The 19,785-nt window shown below is 47.5% G+C and overlaps 1 protein-coding gene across 6 annotated transcripts in view; it reads right to left on the bottom strand.

Annotated features, from left to right (window-relative positions):
• The window catches only part of ASXL2 (ASXL transcriptional regulator 2), a 133,444-nt gene extending 113,949 nt beyond the window's left edge, over positions 1-19,495 (bottom strand). For 5 of the 6 annotated variants that reach the window (XR_014227660.1, XR_014227661.1, XR_014227662.1 and 2 more), the window contains exon 1: positions 19,275-19,495. Coding sequence is in view for 3 of the 6 variants with exons in the window: in XM_082306884.1 (XP_082163010.1) it covers positions 19,275-19,331 (57 nt within the window). In the remaining 3 variants the exon portion in view is untranslated. Of the gene's footprint in view, positions 1-18,836; positions 18,869-19,274 lie in introns of all 6 variants that reach the window. The other variant, XM_082306883.1, reaches the window with a different exon arrangement.
• Between the last annotated feature and the right edge of the window lie 290 nt (positions 19,496-19,785).

Here is a 19,785-nt window from a genome sequence, read left to right as displayed (position 1 = left end):
CCCCACCTACAACAGCCTGAAAGGAGGCTGGAGCCGGGGGGGGTCGGTCTCTTCTCCCCAGGAACAAGCGATGGGACGAGAGGGAACGGCCTCAAGCTGCGCCAGGGCAGGGTTGGGTTGGGTATGGGGAAAAACTTCTTCCCCCAAAGGGCTGTCAGGCCCTGGCCCAGGCTGCCCAGGGCAGGGGCTGAGTCCCCATCCCTGGGGGGATTTAAAAGCCGGGGAGATGTGGTGCTGAGGGACATGGTTTAGTGGTGGCCTTGGCAGTGCTGGGCTAACGGTTGGACTCGATGATCTTAAAGGTCTTTTCCAACCTAAATGATTCCATGATTCTATATTGACTTCACCTCTTATCTGCATAAGGGAAAGCTCAAAAAATCAGAGAGTACCTTAGGGATGTCCACGTGGGAAGCCTTTCACCCTATGATGCATTAGCCAACGTTTAGGCCTACATTGCGCATCATTTGCGGAAAGTTCTGTCACGTAGCCCTACTCCCATGTCAACACTCTTTCATTATTACTATTTCCAACAGTTAATTGAAACTTTCTGGGAAAAAAAAAAAAAAGGTATCTGTATCACTCAACTCCACCTACATCGTCAGTGCTCCAGCAAAGTGCCGTAGCACCGCTGCTTCACTGTCAAGGCACGGGGAACCTGCCAGAGGTCAAGCTTTCCTGATGCCAGCTGCCCATTCACTCCTCTCTAAAGCCACCGGGTTGAAATTAGGCTAAACCTGATGCAGAAGCAACTATGATTCCTAATTACCTCCTACTTGTTTTACATTGCAAGACCCTGAATTTTACTGAGAATAGAAGTGTAGCATCCGGGAATCTGACCATCTACTAGCAGGAACAGCAGAGCAAAAAAAGCAATTCTGGCAAAGCCATTTCAGTGTCATCTGTCAGCAAGTCTTCCCCCGTGCCTTTTAATATCCTCGCTGCCTTGCCTAGCTATTTGTGGCTCTCGAAAGTTGGAAGAATAGGATTTTCTCAATTCAGCTCAGCTTTCAACACTCTTCTGTATGAAGACTTTCTACAGTTCTTGTTATGGTCTGGTATTTTACTGACGAAACAGAAACATTAAGTTTCAGAAGTACTAACAGCATCCATATTAAGTTTTGTTGAAGCCGCACACAACCATTTCTCCCACCGCAAAAGTGCCGCACCAAGTTATCCGCATGTCTCCATTACATTGTTATCTTTCCATCTGTAAATACCGAAATGTAAAAAGCTAATAGAAAACTAAAATATAACTGTTAGAGAGCACAAGCTGGAAACAAGGCTTTGAACATTTCCAGGGCTGTGTCCTTTCCAGCAGATTACATCAGGAACAAGCTCATTCCAGTTTCAACTCCGGGTCTTCAGAAAATTTAGCAATTGTTGAACAAAACCGAACGTTTAGTGCCGATTACTAGGCAAAGACGGATGAACATTATGAGAGGGAACCCAGTCTATTTACGATACGAAATGAATCGACACCTTCATTTGTACGTACCAAGGTTCAAGGCTGGTTAATAGCTTCAGAGCGTTCTCAGGGCACCAAATTAGCATGCACCTCACCAAAACGCAGCGACACCGCAGGCAAGCAGCTCCTTAGAAGGCTGCAATGAATCATTCATGAATACAGGAGCTGAAACCCTGTTAAGGGAATTAAAAAAAGACATCCCCTCCCCCAGACCTGTCCAGCACAAAACGACTCTTACTGGGTGATACTGTTAAGTTCTCTTTTATAGCTCATCCTTTGCCAGAAGTAAGAGTTGGCCGTACTTCTCAATTTAAGAAAGCTCTTAAATTGATCAGAGTAAGTTCTGCCCATGTAACTGGGACGGTATCATGCCAGTATTCAAAATTACATAGGATAAAAGCCACATGGAAACTTGTGTTTGAAGTGGTTGGGGGTTTTTTTGTTTGGTTCATTGGTTTTATTGTGGGTTTTTTGGGGGTTTTTTTGGTGTTGGTGGTTTTTTTGGGTGTTGTTGGTGTGTTTTTTGTTTTTGTTGGGTATTTTTGTTTGTTTGTTTGTTTTTCCAGCACTCTGTCCACCAAGGTTTAAGCAAGAGATTCTCCAAGACTGGATATGAAAGAGCACCTTAGTCTATTAATGTTTTCAGCAAGCTTTGGTAAAAATGCACTTTGGAGCTCCTGCTATTGATTATTCCCTTATATAAAGGAGGAATTAAAATTGGGCAACCTAATGCTGTAAACATAATCACCACTTAGACTTGGGCTTCTTCCTGGAAATAGAATTTAAACGTCATAAAAGCCCTGAATCCACAGCAGCTTCAGGAGTTATTAGCTCGGCCCCTTGCATGCTCCGGAGGGCCCGGCAGCAATACCCGCTCATTAGGTTACACCTCAACCTCATCTCCAACGTGGACCTCACCTCCTGGCCGTTCCTTTCTAGGAGGAGAATTCCAGCTGCAGAAGTCGGCAATAGCTGCAAATTTCCTTATACGCTCCTTCAGCAAGAAATGATCTTTATGCAATGCAAACCTTGTACAGAGAAGTGGGTCAGCTATGGAAAAAACAAAAAGCGCCTGTGAAATTCCTTTCCAGTCCGTCACTGCAGAACAGCGCGGGGCAGAGGCAGCCGGCGAGATACCGTGTCCTCCGGCAGCAACGAGAGGAGTGAAGAGGGGGACTGGAGGACTTGACCTAGATTGCAGGATCTTTGCTACTCATCCAATTAGCCGAATGCTATTCAAGGTTTTAACCAGAAATGAGGTCAAGAAGGAATGGACAATTCCATGTTATTAGAAACCAAGTGCCATTAAATGCCAGTGCACACTATCGTTTTATGCGGCAATTGAGACGGTAGTGTATCACGCCATTTTTCAATGTGTTTGAACAGAAGCATGAAGAGGTGAGATCCAAGAGTCAGGTTTCACCTCGAGGACCCGGTCAGGCAACTGCACAACTCGGAGCTCACCGTGAACCTGGGGGAGGACACGGGAGGACACCGGGCTACGCTGCCGCAGCAGCTCCACAGCAGCTCACTGCTTGTTTCTGCCGAGATATGCGACCGGAGAGGCAAGGGAGAACAGGGACACGGGTCTCAGACGTTGTACACCACTACCCAGCAGAGACAGGAACCTGGCTCCAAAACCGCCTGTATTTGTGAATGTTTTGTTTCGAGGATACGGCCGAGGGGGAACTGAAGTGCTGCTCTAAATAAACCATTTCTGGATTGGTGAAGAACTTGTCCAAGGAAAGACAACGTGGCCATTCTGCAGACTACCCCGTGCTCCCGCCAGACTTCCAAACTCCCACCCAGATGCTTGATAAGCTCAGCTTTAAGTGGAGAAGGAGCAGTTTGACAGAAGCTCGACAGGATTACATCAACCTCATACACTAGTAGAAGTTTGATGTCTACAATGGGCAGAACACAGAAATGACCATCCCTACAAAACAAAGCTTCTGGACTTAGAGCTTACATCCCTGGATTTAGAAAACTGCAAAGCGGAATAGCACCTCCGAGGTGAGGGCTTGAGTGCGACCTGCCTTCGGCAATAGCGTGTGTACGAGACGGGAGGGTGGCAGAAGTTACCGGTGGGGACTAACAGAGCAGCCTTTTCAAAACAAACAAAACCCAAAAAACCACCAAGCCCCTCTGCGTTCTCTCTCAAGGTTTGAGAAGGCTGAGGAGCTATACAGTAGTAATCTGAAAGTGGTGTGAGAAGGTCACAATTAACAGACAATTATTAAGCAAGACTTGCTGAGCTGCTCCTGGCTGTACATTTTGGCTCCCCCATACAGCACAGGAGTTCAGAATTCAGATGCAAAGTACTACAAAGTTGTCATCTTAACACATATATGCTTTTTTCGAGTATAAGTGATCTTAAGCTCCCTATAAATATTTGTGGAACCAAAATTAGTAAGTTGAAGCCCTGTGCTCATGCCTACATTTAGCTAGCGAAAGGAGAGCACGGGCCGGGCAGCAAGGTGGTGCAGGTCACCCCTTCCCAACCAGAAAATCAACGGCAAGGCAAGCGGAGAGCAAACAGGGAAGAGGTCAGAGTGCCAGCACCCGCGCGGAGCAGCCCGGCGAGGAAGCCTCAAAACCAAACAGCCCTCAGCCAGCCGCCATGCACGGGGCAAAGAGCTACACCGAAGCCAGCTCCTGCTTGAATAAGGTGGCACGCCAGGCCTTCGAGGAGGAGTTTTCAGTATCTGTGCATGAAAGCATGGGCATGTTAAAAACAGCACGACCAGCTACTAAACTTAGACAAGTTATTTTACTTATCTCACTGCCAAGAAACCGCATTTGTCTCAAATGACTGAATGTCCTATTAAAACACCAAACTTCTGCGAGCTGAAGTGTCCACGCTGATGCTGAAAGATGGTCCTGCACCTTTGGCCCATCTCCCTTCCTCCAGGCTGCAGAACCACGTGTGCTGGCAAAGTGGCAGACAAGATCAGGGATCTAATCCGAGCTAAAAATAATTTTACCTTTAAAAAAAAACCACCAACCCACATGGAATAGTTTTAGGATTGAGTTTGCCAAGCAGCTTCACACGCTCACGTGGCACGAGAAAGAGAGGCCAGCGCAAGGGCAGAGCTGACACGCGCCTCCCCACCGGCAGCCCCAGCAGTTTGTAAGCCAGCCTTTGACTTGCAGATATCACCCAGGAGCTGTGGGAGGCAGGTAACGGCATCTCCTGTGGGTGCCAGCCTGGGATCCTGCCCAGGTTCATCCTTCTACGAAGGCAAGGAGAGTCCAAAAAGGAAAGTAAGAAACAACATTCACACCAGGATGTGGTACAGACAAAATCATCAAGTTTCATGGTGCAGTTTTATGGATTTGTTAACCTTTATAGAATACCATACTCCTCTTGAGGTTTTACCACTTGATGCAATAAGGTTTGAATGCAAGATCACTACTCAACATCGTCCGCACGCATTTGCGGGCTGTTTTTCAAACGCAAGGAGCACGCCGAGAGCCAAAGCCACTGCAGCTATTTTTACCCTGTGCATTAGACCTTGGGTGCTTGTGCTATGATGCATGGAGTCAACAAGGATGACTTGGCAGTGCTGGGTTAACGGTTGGACTCGATGATCTTAAGGGTCTTTTCCAACCTTAACGATTCCATGGTTCTGTGCTCTGGAATGATCAACCTGATTTTGCGCTCCTGGCCGCAGGAGGTGAGATACCAAGCCTTTTGGCAGCAATGCCGACAAAAGACATCACAGATTGCTCCTGCTGGACAGGTATTTACACAATGTCCAACTGAAAAGCATCTTTAGCCATGAACATCATTACACGAACAATACTTACGGTTGTTTAAATGCACCAGCTTAACTGAAGTCACCAAAACATGCACCAATTGAGTCATATTTTACCAATGATGAGAAAAACCTTACTTAAAACATCATTTAAGAGCTCCACATTCTTCTAATAATTAAGAGCGTTTAAAAAGATAAATCAGATTACCAGAAGAATATCAACGCTACTTCAACTTCTAAAATTTGTTCTGCAATAATTAGAGCCAGGACAGGATTATCAACCTTTATTCCTGTAGTAAAACACTTACCACATTTTATATTCTTTTACCCTTGCTGGAAAAAAAGGGTTCTCTCTCCTATTTCAGCTTTCACCTTAGTCAGAAAGCTGAAGCAGAGACATCGTGGGAAATTTGTTGCCTACTGACCCGACGTGAGAACTAACGCTGAGGACCTTCACTTGAATTTGGAGTTGACGATGAAGCTATTCATCCAGCTAATCTTCTCTTCCAAAGAGAAACCTCTCAGAACAGAAGCTCCTACAGCTCCTCTCAATCTCATTTCAATACAGTTTGATAGACCCTGAAATGCCAAAGTCTCTCGTTACCATAAGAGAGAGTTGTTGAGTGTTGGCAAGACATTCACGCTGCCTGGCAGAAAAGCTCAGCGGCTGCTCTGAAGTCAGTGCTCAGGCATGTCTATCTTACCCCAAACCCGCTGCTCTACCTTCCCAGCTGGCTGGGAGAGCCAGCCATGAGAGGTAAGGTTGCTGAGCTACGCTGCTTTTTTTTTGTTTTCTTTTAAACACTGCAACCAAGGCTTTGCATTTCACTTCATCTATTTTGCCACTGGTAGAGAAGGCAAGCTGCAGAAATGCTTTTCACCAAATCCTACGTGTCAGCACTGGCGAGCAATCTTTGAACCAGATTGGGGGTTTAAATACAGCTTAAAAAAAAGTAGATGTACAGCAGGTAGCAGCAAACCTCGGAATCTGTCAGCACAGGAGGTGGCTCCTTCCCCCTTCAAAAGATCCCCGTTCCAACAAGCCACGAACGTAGTGTTTTTATAAGTCACTAGTCAAAGCTTCCAAACGAAGTGATGTGTTTTATACCAAAAAATTGCATCTCTCCCACCTTTCCGTTCTTCTGTATTCCTGTATGAGCGGCACATAACCACCGATGCTCTCCGCGTGTGCTGGCACAAGACAAATCTTTCACATTCGTAACTCCCCACCGCCACTTGGTGCGGAACGAGCCGCTGCCGGGGACCCCGCGTTTGCTTTGCGGATCCGCTTGTGTGTTAGGGCGGCAGCAGCACCAAACCGGACAGCTACAAGGCATTATTGGACTGCAAGGCTCCACAATATCCCTTCAGTTACACAGCAAAAAAAAGTGGCAGAAACACAGAGAAGACTCAAGACAGCATGTATGAGATGTTTCTTGGTGGAAGAAACAGAGGGATAAGCAGATTTCATGCAAGACACCAACATCTCAAGGCTCCTCTGTAAAGGCCAGGGGGTGGGAAGCCAGCGGGACAGAAGGCAGGAGGGGGAGCAGAAGACAAGGGGCCATCGCTCACTTCCATGCCGCTCCAGCTTTTGAAATGCGCACACAACGAGAAGATAAGGAGTTGACCCTGAAAGTCGGGGCTAACTGGAGCCATCGGATTTCCACGTTCAAGTAACCCAGGAAGATGCAAGTGGATAACTTGAACCAGTGCACCTCTTTTGGAGGATATTGTTTTTTCCACATTCCTTCCCCTGCAGCAGAGAAGAAACGTTAATGCTCATTCTTTCCTTTTAAGAGTGGAAAACATTTCACTGTATACAGCTCTAGAGGAGACATTAGGTCAACATAGACAGGAAGCCTCAGCAGCCTGAAATATCAAAATAAAAGGCATTTGAAGTACATTAGCTGCTTGGTTAAGGAAAGCACACTATTTGCAGAGAAACTGGTAAATAAAACCCGTTTGTTACTGGATTTAAGTGCTCATCTACAACTCAAGAGCTTTGTCAGAAAAAATACCTTTTTTTTTTTTTTTTTCCCCCAGAATTTATATTTGCACAGCAAGAGCTGAAAGTCTCCAGCAGAAGGAAGGTAAGGTAAGGTAAGGCCCTGCAAACACTGTCAGCGTAAGGAATTTAAGGAAAAACAACATTTTAAGCATGCTTCAAGTGGCACTCCAAGATTTAAGATGGCCACTGACAACAAGTGGGGCTCTCCGTCTGCCTTGCCACGTGGTTTTCAGGTTGTTAATTCACCCCATGTCCCAAAGCAAGGTCAAATGCAAAGATGCGGGTGATTTTACTTCAGTTGCCTTTCCAAAACAGATGTTTATTTAGTGGAAGAAAAACCATCCAAGTTCAGGCATGAATGAAAATCTTCCCGATTAAGGATAACCCCATCACTGCAACGACACTGCTGATACCAGACAATTTTCTTTGCCCTTTCCTGAACAACTCTGGTGTTCAACCTTCCAACAAGAACCGAGATCCCCAGGTTCAGATGCAAAGCTGCGAGGAGGTGAGCAGAGACCCTGAAGAGCTGTAGCTGCCTTTTAAAGATTTTTACATGAGAGAGAAGCAGACTTTTCCAGCGATGATGTGTTAACACTTTAAAACAGAGATTATCTAGCTCAGCAAGACTTTAATCTTGGTTGAAACCTTTAAACGTTACTATTCTAATGGCAGATAGTCATTCACACAACCTGCAGCAGAAGCGTTTCACATTTCCCTGCCTGCTAGCTGCTGAGAGATAATTTAAGCGATGTTATGACAGTACCATGAAACAAACACTGACTTTTTCATGTCAGTAAGGATGGGATCAAACCTTCAGTGGGGGTTAAGGAGAGCCGAATTAATTCTGGCTGATATGCCGACGGGCACACTTGGGAGAGGGCAAAGATTGGGCCATTTAATTTCCATGACAAAGTGCATAAGAAGTTATTTGCTGACCCTCTGCCACCAGAAGACCTATGTCCACATTACACAAAGACAAAGTAAACTTTGAATTCAGTATTTCCAGAAGTACGCTGATTTTCAATAAGACTGTATAGGAGAAAGCGGAACTCCATTTATCCTGCACACACTTTTGAAGGAGGACTGCTACAGGAGCCCCGCTCCACGCTCGCTCAGCCCCACGGTGGGTTGGTAAGAAGGAAGAAACGCTGAGGACAGATGCAAGTTAAACACTGGCAACTACAGCGGGCATAATACAAACTGCGGTGCCTTTCAAAGCATTTGCACGTGCACTAAGTACTTGGCTCTGGAAGAATCCTGCCTAAAAGCCTGTGGGCTCTCAAGACACAAGTGATTAGCCATTTTCAACCCTTCGCCTTGCTCCGTGAATTACTCCTGCAGAAGTTACTGGAAGGGGTTATAAGACGGGGTTGTGGCGATGCCCAGATCCAGGCGGGCTCGTTCCCAGCGCAGCTGGAGAACCAGAGGCTCTGGGGCTGCTGTCCCAGGCGAGAGCGGAGCAAAGCCCTCAGAGGTGTACGGGGACACCGGACTCCGCTGGACGGGCAGCGCAGCTCGCGCTCCCAGCTACAGCACACAGGCTCCATCCATCTGAAGCCTCATCTGCCAGGTTTGCTAAAAGCTTCACGTTTAAAATGCTCTTTAATGAAGAAGCGACTGTCATTTTCCAACACGATTCTGCTGAAGCGTCCACCGCCTGCCGCAGGGAAACAGGATCAGTGTAGTCAGCGCTCTGTGAGTATTACCCACCATTTACTTGCTAAAGTCTTTTTAGATTGCACAAGCCACCGCTGCCAGGAACGCCCGCCTACTGCAGCTTTTCAGTGGCCACAAATCCCCCAACATGCTCTGTTTGGGCATCGCGTGCCAGAAAGCACAGCGGAAAACAGGAGTAAATGGGTTTTGTTGATCTGGGGGGGAAGCCGTATTGGGACAGAGTGCAGACTGAGCTCAGAAAAAGCTTCTGAACAGCAAAAATGCAAGCCATAAGAGATAATGTTTATTGCTGCGTCTTGCAAGAAGTTTAAGAGCAAATTCAAATTTCCCCACGTGGAAAGCGGGGAAGAAAGAATTCTTCCCAGCAGAACACAAATTGCATGACTTGCCAGAAAAAGAATACGGACATTTTTACGAAGTGATCTTATCAAATCAATTTTGAATTCAGAATCCAGGAAAAGACAAGTAAGTGCACTCAGGCTCCAGCAGAGCCAGTGCAGTTATTAGAAGGAAAGATGGCATCTAATATCTACAGAGCCACTGAAAACAGTTTTAGGAGAACATACAGTTACCAGCAATGGCATTGCAGTATTTTGTGCTCTTGAAAATGAAGTTTTAATCCGCCCCAAAGGGAGAAGTTCAGAAATTCAGTTCCTGCCCCGAAGTTGCGTCATCGCAGTGACACCAGTAGGGCCTCCTGGGTGGAAGGAGCCAGGAGTCACAACAGCTTGGCCTAGGGTGAGCAAGAATGCGTTCAGGCAAGGACTCCTTTGGATGTCCTCATATGGAACTACTGCAGAACCACATACAACCAAAACAGCGTCCGCATGCGAGGCAAAATTTATGCTCAAGTCAAAGCATTACAAACAGGTACGGCTGTTGCCCTTAGTTTGACTGAGCTCTTATGCTCTCAGGTTCCTTCAGTTAAATTTATCGTAATACAAAAGCACACCGAACCTACTGGAGAGCTGGCAAACAGACCCTAATCCAGTTGCTACTGATTTTTATATATATATATATTTTTTAATATCTATCTATATATATATAGTGTGTGTGTGTATATATATATCTATATACATCTATATATATCTCTCTCTATATATACACACACACTTCAGCGAAAAAAACCAAAACAAATTCTTTTCATTTAAACAAAACTCATGTAAGTACATAACCCATCTGGCTGAATAATTTCACGCACGCTGCCTAAAGCTGCAGAGTCTATAGGTATATACTTGGTTTTAACCAGGCAAATAAATTCACGCTAATTTGAGAAGAATCAGGAAGTTTATCATGTGTATTTATAATCCCACCATACACTTCTTTAGAAGAGTCAACGCTTAGCTCTTACACAATAAGATTACATTTCGGTATTTAAAAGATACCCAGCTCCAAAACAATTGTCTTAGCAGGGCCGTCCTTTCCCCTAAAAGGGAATAGGATGGTCACAGCCACATCCTAAGCGTTTGAACATGTTACACTATGGCTACAACAGGCGACGCAGAAATACTTCTGCAGCAGAACAGCAATCCAAGCCACGCTTAGCAACGCAGGACATACTACTGCCCTGGCTTGTTCTAAAAGCGGAGGAAGGACAATAAACTTGACCGCCCACAGTTACTAAGTCCCCAAGCCCTGATGATCGATGTATTAGGGTTCTAGCCATTACAACACGAACCTTCGGTACACGTCCAAACGCCAACACAAAGCATCAGCTCAGTATCAGCCTCAGTACCAAAACCCGAGGACCACGACTGATGTGCAGTAGCCAGGGGACCTCTGCATGGCTCTCCAGACCTTGGTGCCTGGCTGGCCAGTCAATTTAGCATTGACCTTGTCACCTGCTTAGGCAGCCTGTGTCTCACCAGCTTGGTCATAAGGACACCACGGGAAAAAAATCACACCAAAAGCCGCGTTAAAGGCAAGGTAAGCACCATCCACTGCTCTGTCCTCCTCCAGAGCCAGCCACCTCATCGCCTTGTCCAGCAACAGCTTACCTTTGGTAAATCCACACTGGCTGTCCCCAAAACACCAAACATTCTTCTCCTACACGCACAAGAAAGCGGCTTCCAGGAGTACTCGTTCCATGCCTGCCCAAGGACCCGGGTAAGGATGACCAGGCCTATTGCCCCACACCCTCCTCCTCACCCTTTTGAAGAGGAGTGTGACGTTTTCCCTCGTCCACTCATGAAGCTTTCCCCAGTCACCACAGCCCTTTAAAGATAATAAACTTGCAATCATGTTGGCCAGTTCTTTCAGCACACCAGGAACAGCTTTTGTTTACACAGAAAAGCAGGAAGCTGCTCTAGTGGCCTGTAGTAGAACTAAATACTTAACACCAATCCGTACAGGGCCATACTGGGTCTTGATGGACCTTCTGTGCAATAACTAGGATCCCAGTATCCCAGGAGGCTGCTCTCCCATTCTCCATGCTGCTTGGGACTCCTCCAAAGTGAGAGGAGTTTCCAGGTATTTAGTAACCTGCAACAGATTTCCACAAGCCCATACAAGCCTTTAGCATCCACAACATCCTGCAAAAGCAAGTTCCTCAGCTTACATCTCCTGCATTCTCCAAACACAAAGCTGGCAGACAGCACCTGCCACCCCTTGGCTTCTGCACTGGAACAGACTGAACGCTGCATCATTGGAGGCTTTTTCTTTAAAAAAAAAAAAAAAAGAAAATTGTAATCTTACTGCCACAGCTCTCAAGTGATAAGCTCACATGCTTAGTCCTCCAAATTTTCATCTCAACTCCACAACAGTAATACTGCTCTACTTCTCTGTAAAGCAGAGTTTCATAGCATCTGCAGAACATAAGCAATAGGCGCGATTATCCAATTTCTCACATTTTATTTGAAAGGCTATTCAATAGCAGTGCAAATATTTTCAGTATGTCCTACTGAAGCTGCCTCATTCGGGACATGAATTCAGATCAGACCTCTGAGAAGATCCCACGGCTGGTTACAGCAGAGATGTTTTAGAGACACAGGAAGAATTAGACCGAATGTCTTGCCTGTTCTAGGCCCTCTATTTTTACTCCTCCAAACAGTTTAAGCTAACCACATAAGCAGAAAACATGACAATCATAGGGAAAAAGAAAAAAGCACACAGATATATCAAGCATCCGCTTGTGGTGTGTTTTCATACATTGTAGGCAACGGATGCCCATGCAGAATTGAACCAAAAAGCCACAGGATGATCTTCATTCCGCACTGGCGTATTTGGGCAATAACATCCACCCGTCACGTCTACATTATTATAGTTCTAACTCTGATCGGGAGAGCACTCACGATGCCGGCTCTCAAGTGTCTCCACTTACCGCGCTTCGGCTCGCTTTCCAGAGCGGCCAGTGGAGAAGGCAACGGGTGCCCTTTGGACGAAGCCCGAGGAGCACCTCTCGGGTCAGAGCACATCCAGTACGCGACAGGCAGGAGCAGAAGTTCAGCCCTGTGGGTCAAACCAGAGCTACCCCGACGCAAAACCCTGCAGCAGATATAGCACCGATAGCGACTCCTCCTCGCCACCGACTCCCCTCCACAGGGTGATTTTATCACTCCATGCTTCCTGCTAATGTGAATAGCGCTCGGCGCACAAAAGCAGACTGCGAATCACGGGTTTTTAAACACAAAGTGTTTGAATTTCCCTCTTTTTGTAGAAAAAGCTTGCACGACACCCAGAATCCAACTACATTTTACTAAAAAGATGGTTTCTCCATTTCTTTAGGACACTAGACAACGTGCCGGTTACTACACGATGGTTAGGTTCATTTTAACCATCTTCTGCAGATGCTGCAAAGACCATATCCGGGAAACAAAACAAACAAAACCGGCTTTTGTTCACAAACATTCTCACTTGGAAAAGCCTTGCACGAAAAATGCTCTAGCCATGTTTGCACATTTACATTTCTCAGCTGATTTGAAAGGAGACCACAACTTTTGCAGAAAAGCCATTTCAGTGCTCTTGCAGCTTTATAGACGAGCTCGCTCAAGGAAGTCTGCATGATACCTTTAAATTCTTACACGCTAAAATAAAGTTAACAAGAGAGACCAAGCAAAAGTACATCTAAGCTCTGTATTAAAATTAATAGCTAAGCTGCGTTTATAAATAAAACAAAGAAAACATGTTGGAAATCCTTCAGTAGCACTGATTTTCCTACTGGAACACAGAACAAGGCAAACAGTTGCCCAGACCTCGGACTCTGAGCTTGCCGTGAGAGGCACTCACGGGCAGGGCTGCGACGCTCCGCAGCTGCTGGGGATTCCCCGCCTGGCACCGCTGCTCCCCGTTTCCTCCTCCCTGCTGCGCTGGGTGCGCGCCCATCTGCCACCACCCCGCTCCGCCGGCGGGAAATAACACTCCAAGATTTCACCCAAGTGCACTGATGCTTTGGGGCAGACGGACTCCACTACCCTCAAGCCAAGAGCCAGCTCCCTCAGGTATCTTTTAGAAAAAGTTGTACTAATACCAGTAAAATTAACCACACCGTAGCTCGGCAGTGCATCGTCAACCCTGTGGATCAGCTATGAAGCTGGCAAACGAGCTTACCGAAGCTCAACTTCACATCCAAAGCAGCAGGTCTCTGTATGCGTAATAACTCATGGGGATTTTGACGCCTTTAAGAGGTTAAAGTTCCTAGCAAGAACAGAGGCTATGACTTGGAAATTAGTTTTAAAATGGCAGGCAATTAATTGGATTACTGATGGGAAGAAGGGCAGATTCTGTAGTCTGCCAGTTTGCTACAGCAATTAAAGCGGATTACTCTGCCACCTCATCCTTTCCACATTCTATTGCCATATCAGAACAAATTTTTTAAGCCTCCATTTGGGAGGCCTCCATTTGTCTCTTACAGATTCCAAAGAGGAGTTTAAGGCAACTTTCTGTTCACTAGAAGCTCTAGCATCCAGAAGAGCAGATAGCAGAGGATACAACCCATGCTGGGCCAAAACAGAGTTCAAGTTTGCAGAGCAATTGCTGACTTCACAGTAAAGTCCTTTAAAAAAATTTTTTTTTAAAAGAAAAAAGCAGGAAAAATACATCCAAGTGCTGTGGTCAATAAGAGATGTGTATGAGTAAGTAGCAAAGAAAACTGCAGCTCTCTATTAACATGTGACAAAGTTTGTGCCAACTTTTGTTCAGTCTTGTGCAGCCACGAGTCTGTTTCTCTAGAAACACAGCCAAGGTATTTTCCTGGCTAGCAGACACGCAGATACGTCACGTGGCAGAGGGACGCCGTACAACGGCTTGGTCACCAGAGCGGTGGCTACCAACTGCACTACGCCTGCCCCACAGACGTCTCTGCAAAAGCATTTAACAGAGATAACAGACTGACCTTAGCCACCGCTTCTTGTCCTCAGTGAAACAGGTCTTGTACCTGGACACAGGCTGAGAACAGGGAAGGAAGCTGTGATAATACTTAGGGGATAAAAAAAAAAAAACCACCACCAAAAAACCTAACATACAGCAACAAACAACCCCCTCAAAAAAAAAAAATACAAGCAGCCTTACCAGCTTCAACTATCGGTTCATTTCACAAGCTTTGATTAATCATTTAACCTTCTACAGTGCTACCTCGTTCAATACCTAGCCGAAAAGCCAGTTCTCGGATTCACCAGGGAAGGCCTGCTGTGCTCCAAATCATCCTCCACATTTTTTCCGATTGAGCGATCAGACCTCTGAAGGACTGGTGAAATGAAGAAATCAATCCCAGACATCACGTGCATTTCGTACACAGTTAAACCCAGTACTGCTCTCAAAGAACAATCTGCAAGCACGCACAATTCAGCTCTGCCAACCTATATATTGAAAACCTGCAGCTGGGCACTCGGAAGACGTAGTAGCAAACAATAACAGTATTGGCTACTAGGCTGATCAGCCCCTCAAACTGATGTTTTACAGCATCCTCTGAATTTCTGCGTATTTTTTCAGCGGTCCTGGAAACTGCAGATTTTCAAGTTTGTGTGGTGAGCAAACAGACTCAGGTACTTGTGGACAAGCAGGCAACTTCTACAATTTGGATCCTTCCACCCTCTCTTCTGTTTACGTCTTAACAGAAAGCAGGGAAAACAGCACCCCTCCGATTCCTTACTTCATCACCCCTCAGAAAACTGCAGCTTAATAAAAAGGACAGTCTTAATAAAGTCAACTTGCAAAAGCACGCCATTTGTTTCCCTAACAAGTAAGCTTTCTACTTGATTTTGCCTTTTGACCTTACTACATTATCTTCTGTTTGACATAGCAGATGGGCCCGCGAACACCAGATCAGATCGTATGTTCTGCGCTATCAGTTTCAGAGATGGCATGTCTTTTCATTTTAATTCCTCAGTTGACAAGAGCGATGCAAACAAACCCCTACAGCAAGAGAGAAGCCGGGTTCACATCACAGGAGCTGCGCAGTAACTGCCAGCATCATGACGTGACTCATACTTGGACATCTATGCCTCTAGAGATGCCTACCACAACACGTTTAGGCTCTGTCTGCTTTCCCAAGGGCATTCTCGTGCTGGATTTCCACCCTCCAAAGCCAACAAAGTCAGTTTGACCCAACGGGAAACCAGCACGCAGGAAAAGCCAGAGCTGCAGCAGCTCCCTCTCACAAACAGGTAGCATAAAAGACTGCATTTTGTGTTCCTAGATGACCCAGCCAAGGAGCATTTATAGAGACCATCTCCCGGCCCACACTGACACGGCCCCCACACCTCAGTACTCAGAGGCCGTGCAGCAGCAAACTGTTTTGTCGGGTCACACGCGGGGACTTCCCATGAAAAACAAACACCAAATTTCTTCAAACTTGGCACAGGACAGCATACATTTTCCTCCACACAAACAAAGCACAAAGAGCCTGTTTGTGGCTTCTGTCCAGCAACAGGACTTCTCCTCGGGATCTAGGCAGGCCGCTAATGCACCACTACAGCCCGTTCGCTGCAGCCCTCCATCACACGGCAGAGCAGAGGACGGCCGCAGGAAGATGCGCAGAGCATTCGGCTGTTCTCTGGTCCCTCCCTGTTTCGGAAAGCTACGTTGCAAGGTCTGTGTTAAGCATAAGCAAGAGGAATAGCAACAACTCTGAGACCTCAGCAGTGCAAGCAAAGCGCAGGACTTCTCCGCTGCACAACCAAAGTCCCATTGCCACATGCAACATGGCGCCTGCCCCCTTCAACCACAGCCGCCGCGAATATCAGTTCGATACTACAATGATAATGCTCACCAAAATCAGACTAAAGCAAGTACTGCTGAATATTTGTTCTCATCTGCCTGCACCAGCTTAACAGGCATCAGTTACCATTTCCCAATAACCACTGGACCGCCACAGCCACATGCTTAAGCTCAGCCACAGCAGAGCACTGCACTGTTGGGTTAGTACAAGGTCCCTGGCACTGATCGGCGTGCAAGACTGCAAATCAAACCCAGACACCAGTTTACGGTGCAGTTCAAGAATTCGCACAGGCCAGCCTGCCAAAGGCAGCCTGAACACGGTCACCCAGTTCGAAGGATGGAGGTTCAGCAGCATGGATACACACAGACTCTGCGAGCTGCCCTTGGGGCCAGAAAACAAGCCCTAAAACTCAAATTTACCAGTATAGATGTAGTCTGCCTGTTCTAGTCTTCAGCAGAATAGAGAAATCATCTCTTTTCTTTAGACACACTGTCCCAGTGGCGGCTCTCTGCAGTTTGGTTGCTCCACCACCGCATCTGAAGAGCATACTCCAGGTTAGAGACATATACAGTGTATTTATCTTAAACTTGTGTACTATATAGCATCCACTTCTTACCTTAATTAAGCTTTTTACTTTAACTGCAGGGACACCCAGCCACTGTCCCAAGGAAAGTCACAAGTTAACAGTCATCTGCAGCTGCAAATTTACTGAATGAGCCAGGAAATAAGAAAAAGGTTGTTTATCAACAGTAACTTCCTCCCTGACCGCGCTGCCCACACAGGGCACCCTTTCCTTACTTCACACCATGATTCTGCTCCAATTAATAGTCTATATAGCTAAGAGCAAGCACGGCTTGAGTCCCACTGAATCCACCCGATCCATACACCTACCTGAGGTCCTTCTGTCAAAGGGAAAGGTCACGCTTCTGTTGCTTATCACCTTGTTTCCAGCTAACACTGAGCTGCTACAACAGATTATGCTAATTGAAGCAGATATTACCTTGGTGCTCTCCCCTCCCCACATTCCCATCACCTCCCTTGCACTGGAGGACACCTAATCCCAAATACCTGGTCAGGAAGATGAAACTGGCATGAAGTTAGATCAGCACCACAACAACAACGATGTTTTTTTGCTGGTTTAGCTCCCTGAAGTACCTATGGGCACCAGCGGTGAGGTGATGGAGCGAGCGAGGAGGCAGAGGGGGGACAGAATTGCCACAGAAACACCAGCTGCGATGACCTTACGCTGCTGTTCAGGGAGCACCGCAGGGCGGTTTGCCAGGACAAGCAGGTCTACAGCCAGCTGCCGTGAAACCCCGCAGCCCCAGGCGCCTTCCCCTGCAGCTCCACGCTGACCTGTGACTATCGGGGCTCACGCTCCACCACACAGCGAGCCAGCTCAGAGAGCGAATAGTGCCGCAACAGAGCGCAGAGGCGCAATGCTATGCTGAAGACAAAATGGAAGTTTCTCAAGCTTGAGGAAAGTTTTATGCTACCTTTCAGGAGCAGAAGAATAGGGTACCTGAGAGCTGCCGCGTTTCTTAACGCGGTTTTATAACATACCCTACGAACTTCAGCCACCGGCAGCTGAGAGGCCAATACGAGCACACAAGCTGGGACAAGAATCAAAAGACATTATTTCAAACCAAAAACGCAGGGAAACTTTTTGAAGACTGGAGTTTGACCAGAATATTTTAACATTCCCACTGAAAACACAAATAGAAATATTTGCCAAAACTGAGGTTTTGGCAAGCATTTACTCGTCTTTTCCTAGTTTTGGCTGCCTCTGCCATGAATCTAGCTATGCAGCCCAGGGTAACGTGTAGCCTTCAGTTTTGATAGTTTTCAGTGCAGCTTTTCTAAATACGTGTTTTAGCCTTTAAGTGGATTCTGGAGGAGATCAGTGGATGAACAGCAGTGCACACAGGCTGAAAAAGATCTGGCCACACTTATACCCTACACTGGAGATTCTTCCACTCCTTCTTCAAAACAAATTATTAAAAAGAGATACACAAAAACTTATACAGAAAAGTACCAAAGTGTTCACCTGTGGGATAATACCTTATACTCTTAAAATAGGTAACTGCATCATATCTCTTGAAAGCAGAGCAGCTATTTTGATGCCTTTCAAACTGTAAATACGAGGTCCAAATAAATTACTATTTATTAAAATAGTGCTTGCAAGTCTCAGCCGCAGATACCTATTTACATTTGCTTTCCAGCCAGACTTTTCAAGTCTTGTTTTAACAGATACCTCTCTCAGAATGGTTATGATAGAACCCGAACTCCTCCCCCTCTCCATTAGGCAGATTTGAATCCGCGCTGCAAATACAGATCGCTCGAAGCATGTGCTGTTCTATCGCAATTCAACGCTTCTGTTCAGCTCCTGCAGGTTGCACTTGTTGAGTTTCCTCTCTCACGCTCGTCCCACTACTCAACTTCCCTTTTCTTTTATCCGCCCTCTAACGTACCTGCCCCACACAGAAACTATGGCAAGTCCACCCTCAAAACAGCATAGCACCAAAGACTGTCAGGCTGGGAAACTAGACGATAAAAAGTCTCCTTTGAGGGTTCGCAACTCACTACCTGACCTGAGGCAATTCAGTAGCTCCTACTGCAACAAGTTCTGCTGCATGAAAGACACTGATACACCGAGAATACTGAAAAAAAACATTGTGCGTGTCACTTGTTTGCTAATATTACTTAGACTCTCACCAGTCACAGCATTTTGCAAATAAGAAGAACTAATCCCTCCCCCAGAAAGCTTACCATACAAATTTGTGCCTAGAAACGTTAAGCAACTGGAGAACAGGTCAAAATTAAAAAAAAAAAAAAAACAAAAACTAAAAAAAAAAAAAAAAAAAAAAAAACCAAACAAAACTGCCTATGCAAGTGCGCGGCGCCGGAACAAAGTTGCAGGCAGAGGCAGGCCAGCGGCTCGCACCGACCGTGCGGCGCTTCGCCCCTTCGCAGGCCGCCGGGCTGCCCCCGCCGCCCCGCACGCAGCCGGAGGCCGGGGCTGCACCCACCCCCCCCGCCGCCGCCACGGGGGCCGCCCGCCCCGGCTCCGAGCGGGGCCGGGCGCCACGGCAGCCGCCGTCCCCCCCCCCTCGCAGGAGGGAGCCCGCATGACCCGGAGCGGCCGGGAGGCCTCTGACCCGCCCCGGCGGCCTCCGGCTCCCCGCCCCGGCCGCAGGCCCCGCGTACCGTCCGGGCGGCCTCTGCCCAGGTCCTGCCCTTCTTCCTGCGGCCCTTCTCCCTCATGTCGGACGCGACGGGGCGCAGCTGACTCCGAGATGCCCTTGGGGGTTCCTGCCGCCCCGGGAGGGACGCGGGGGGAGCGGGAGCGGCCCTAGGAGCGGGCGGCCCCGACGGCGGCGGCCCCTGCGCCCGCCGCCGCTGCCATATTGGGATCCTACTGTAAAGGGCCCCGGTCATGTGACCTCGCCCGCGTGACTCCACCTACTGTACGGCCCGCGGGCGGGGGGGCGGAGCCTCCGGGCGGAGAGCCCCGCCCGCGGCCTGCGCACGCGCGCTTCCCGCCTCGCGTGGGCAGGGAATGGCGGCGGCGTCGCCTCAGGGCCGCCCGTCCGTCCGTCCGTCCGCCCGTCCGTGCGTCCGTGCGTCCTGCCGCGCCCCCGGCGGCACCCCGCCACCAACAGCCGCCAGACCCCCCGCCGACGCCCGCCCCGGCTTGCCCCCGGCACCGCCAAGCTGG

This window comes from Platalea leucorodia (assembly GCF_965183815.1).
Source record: "Platalea leucorodia genome assembly, chromosome: 3".
In the NCBI taxonomy this organism is placed as follows: domain Eukaryota; kingdom Metazoa; phylum Chordata; class Aves; order Pelecaniformes; family Threskiornithidae; genus Platalea; species Platalea leucorodia.
Note: the sequence above shows the minus strand (reverse complement) of the source record. Positions and strands in the feature narration are given on the sequence as shown.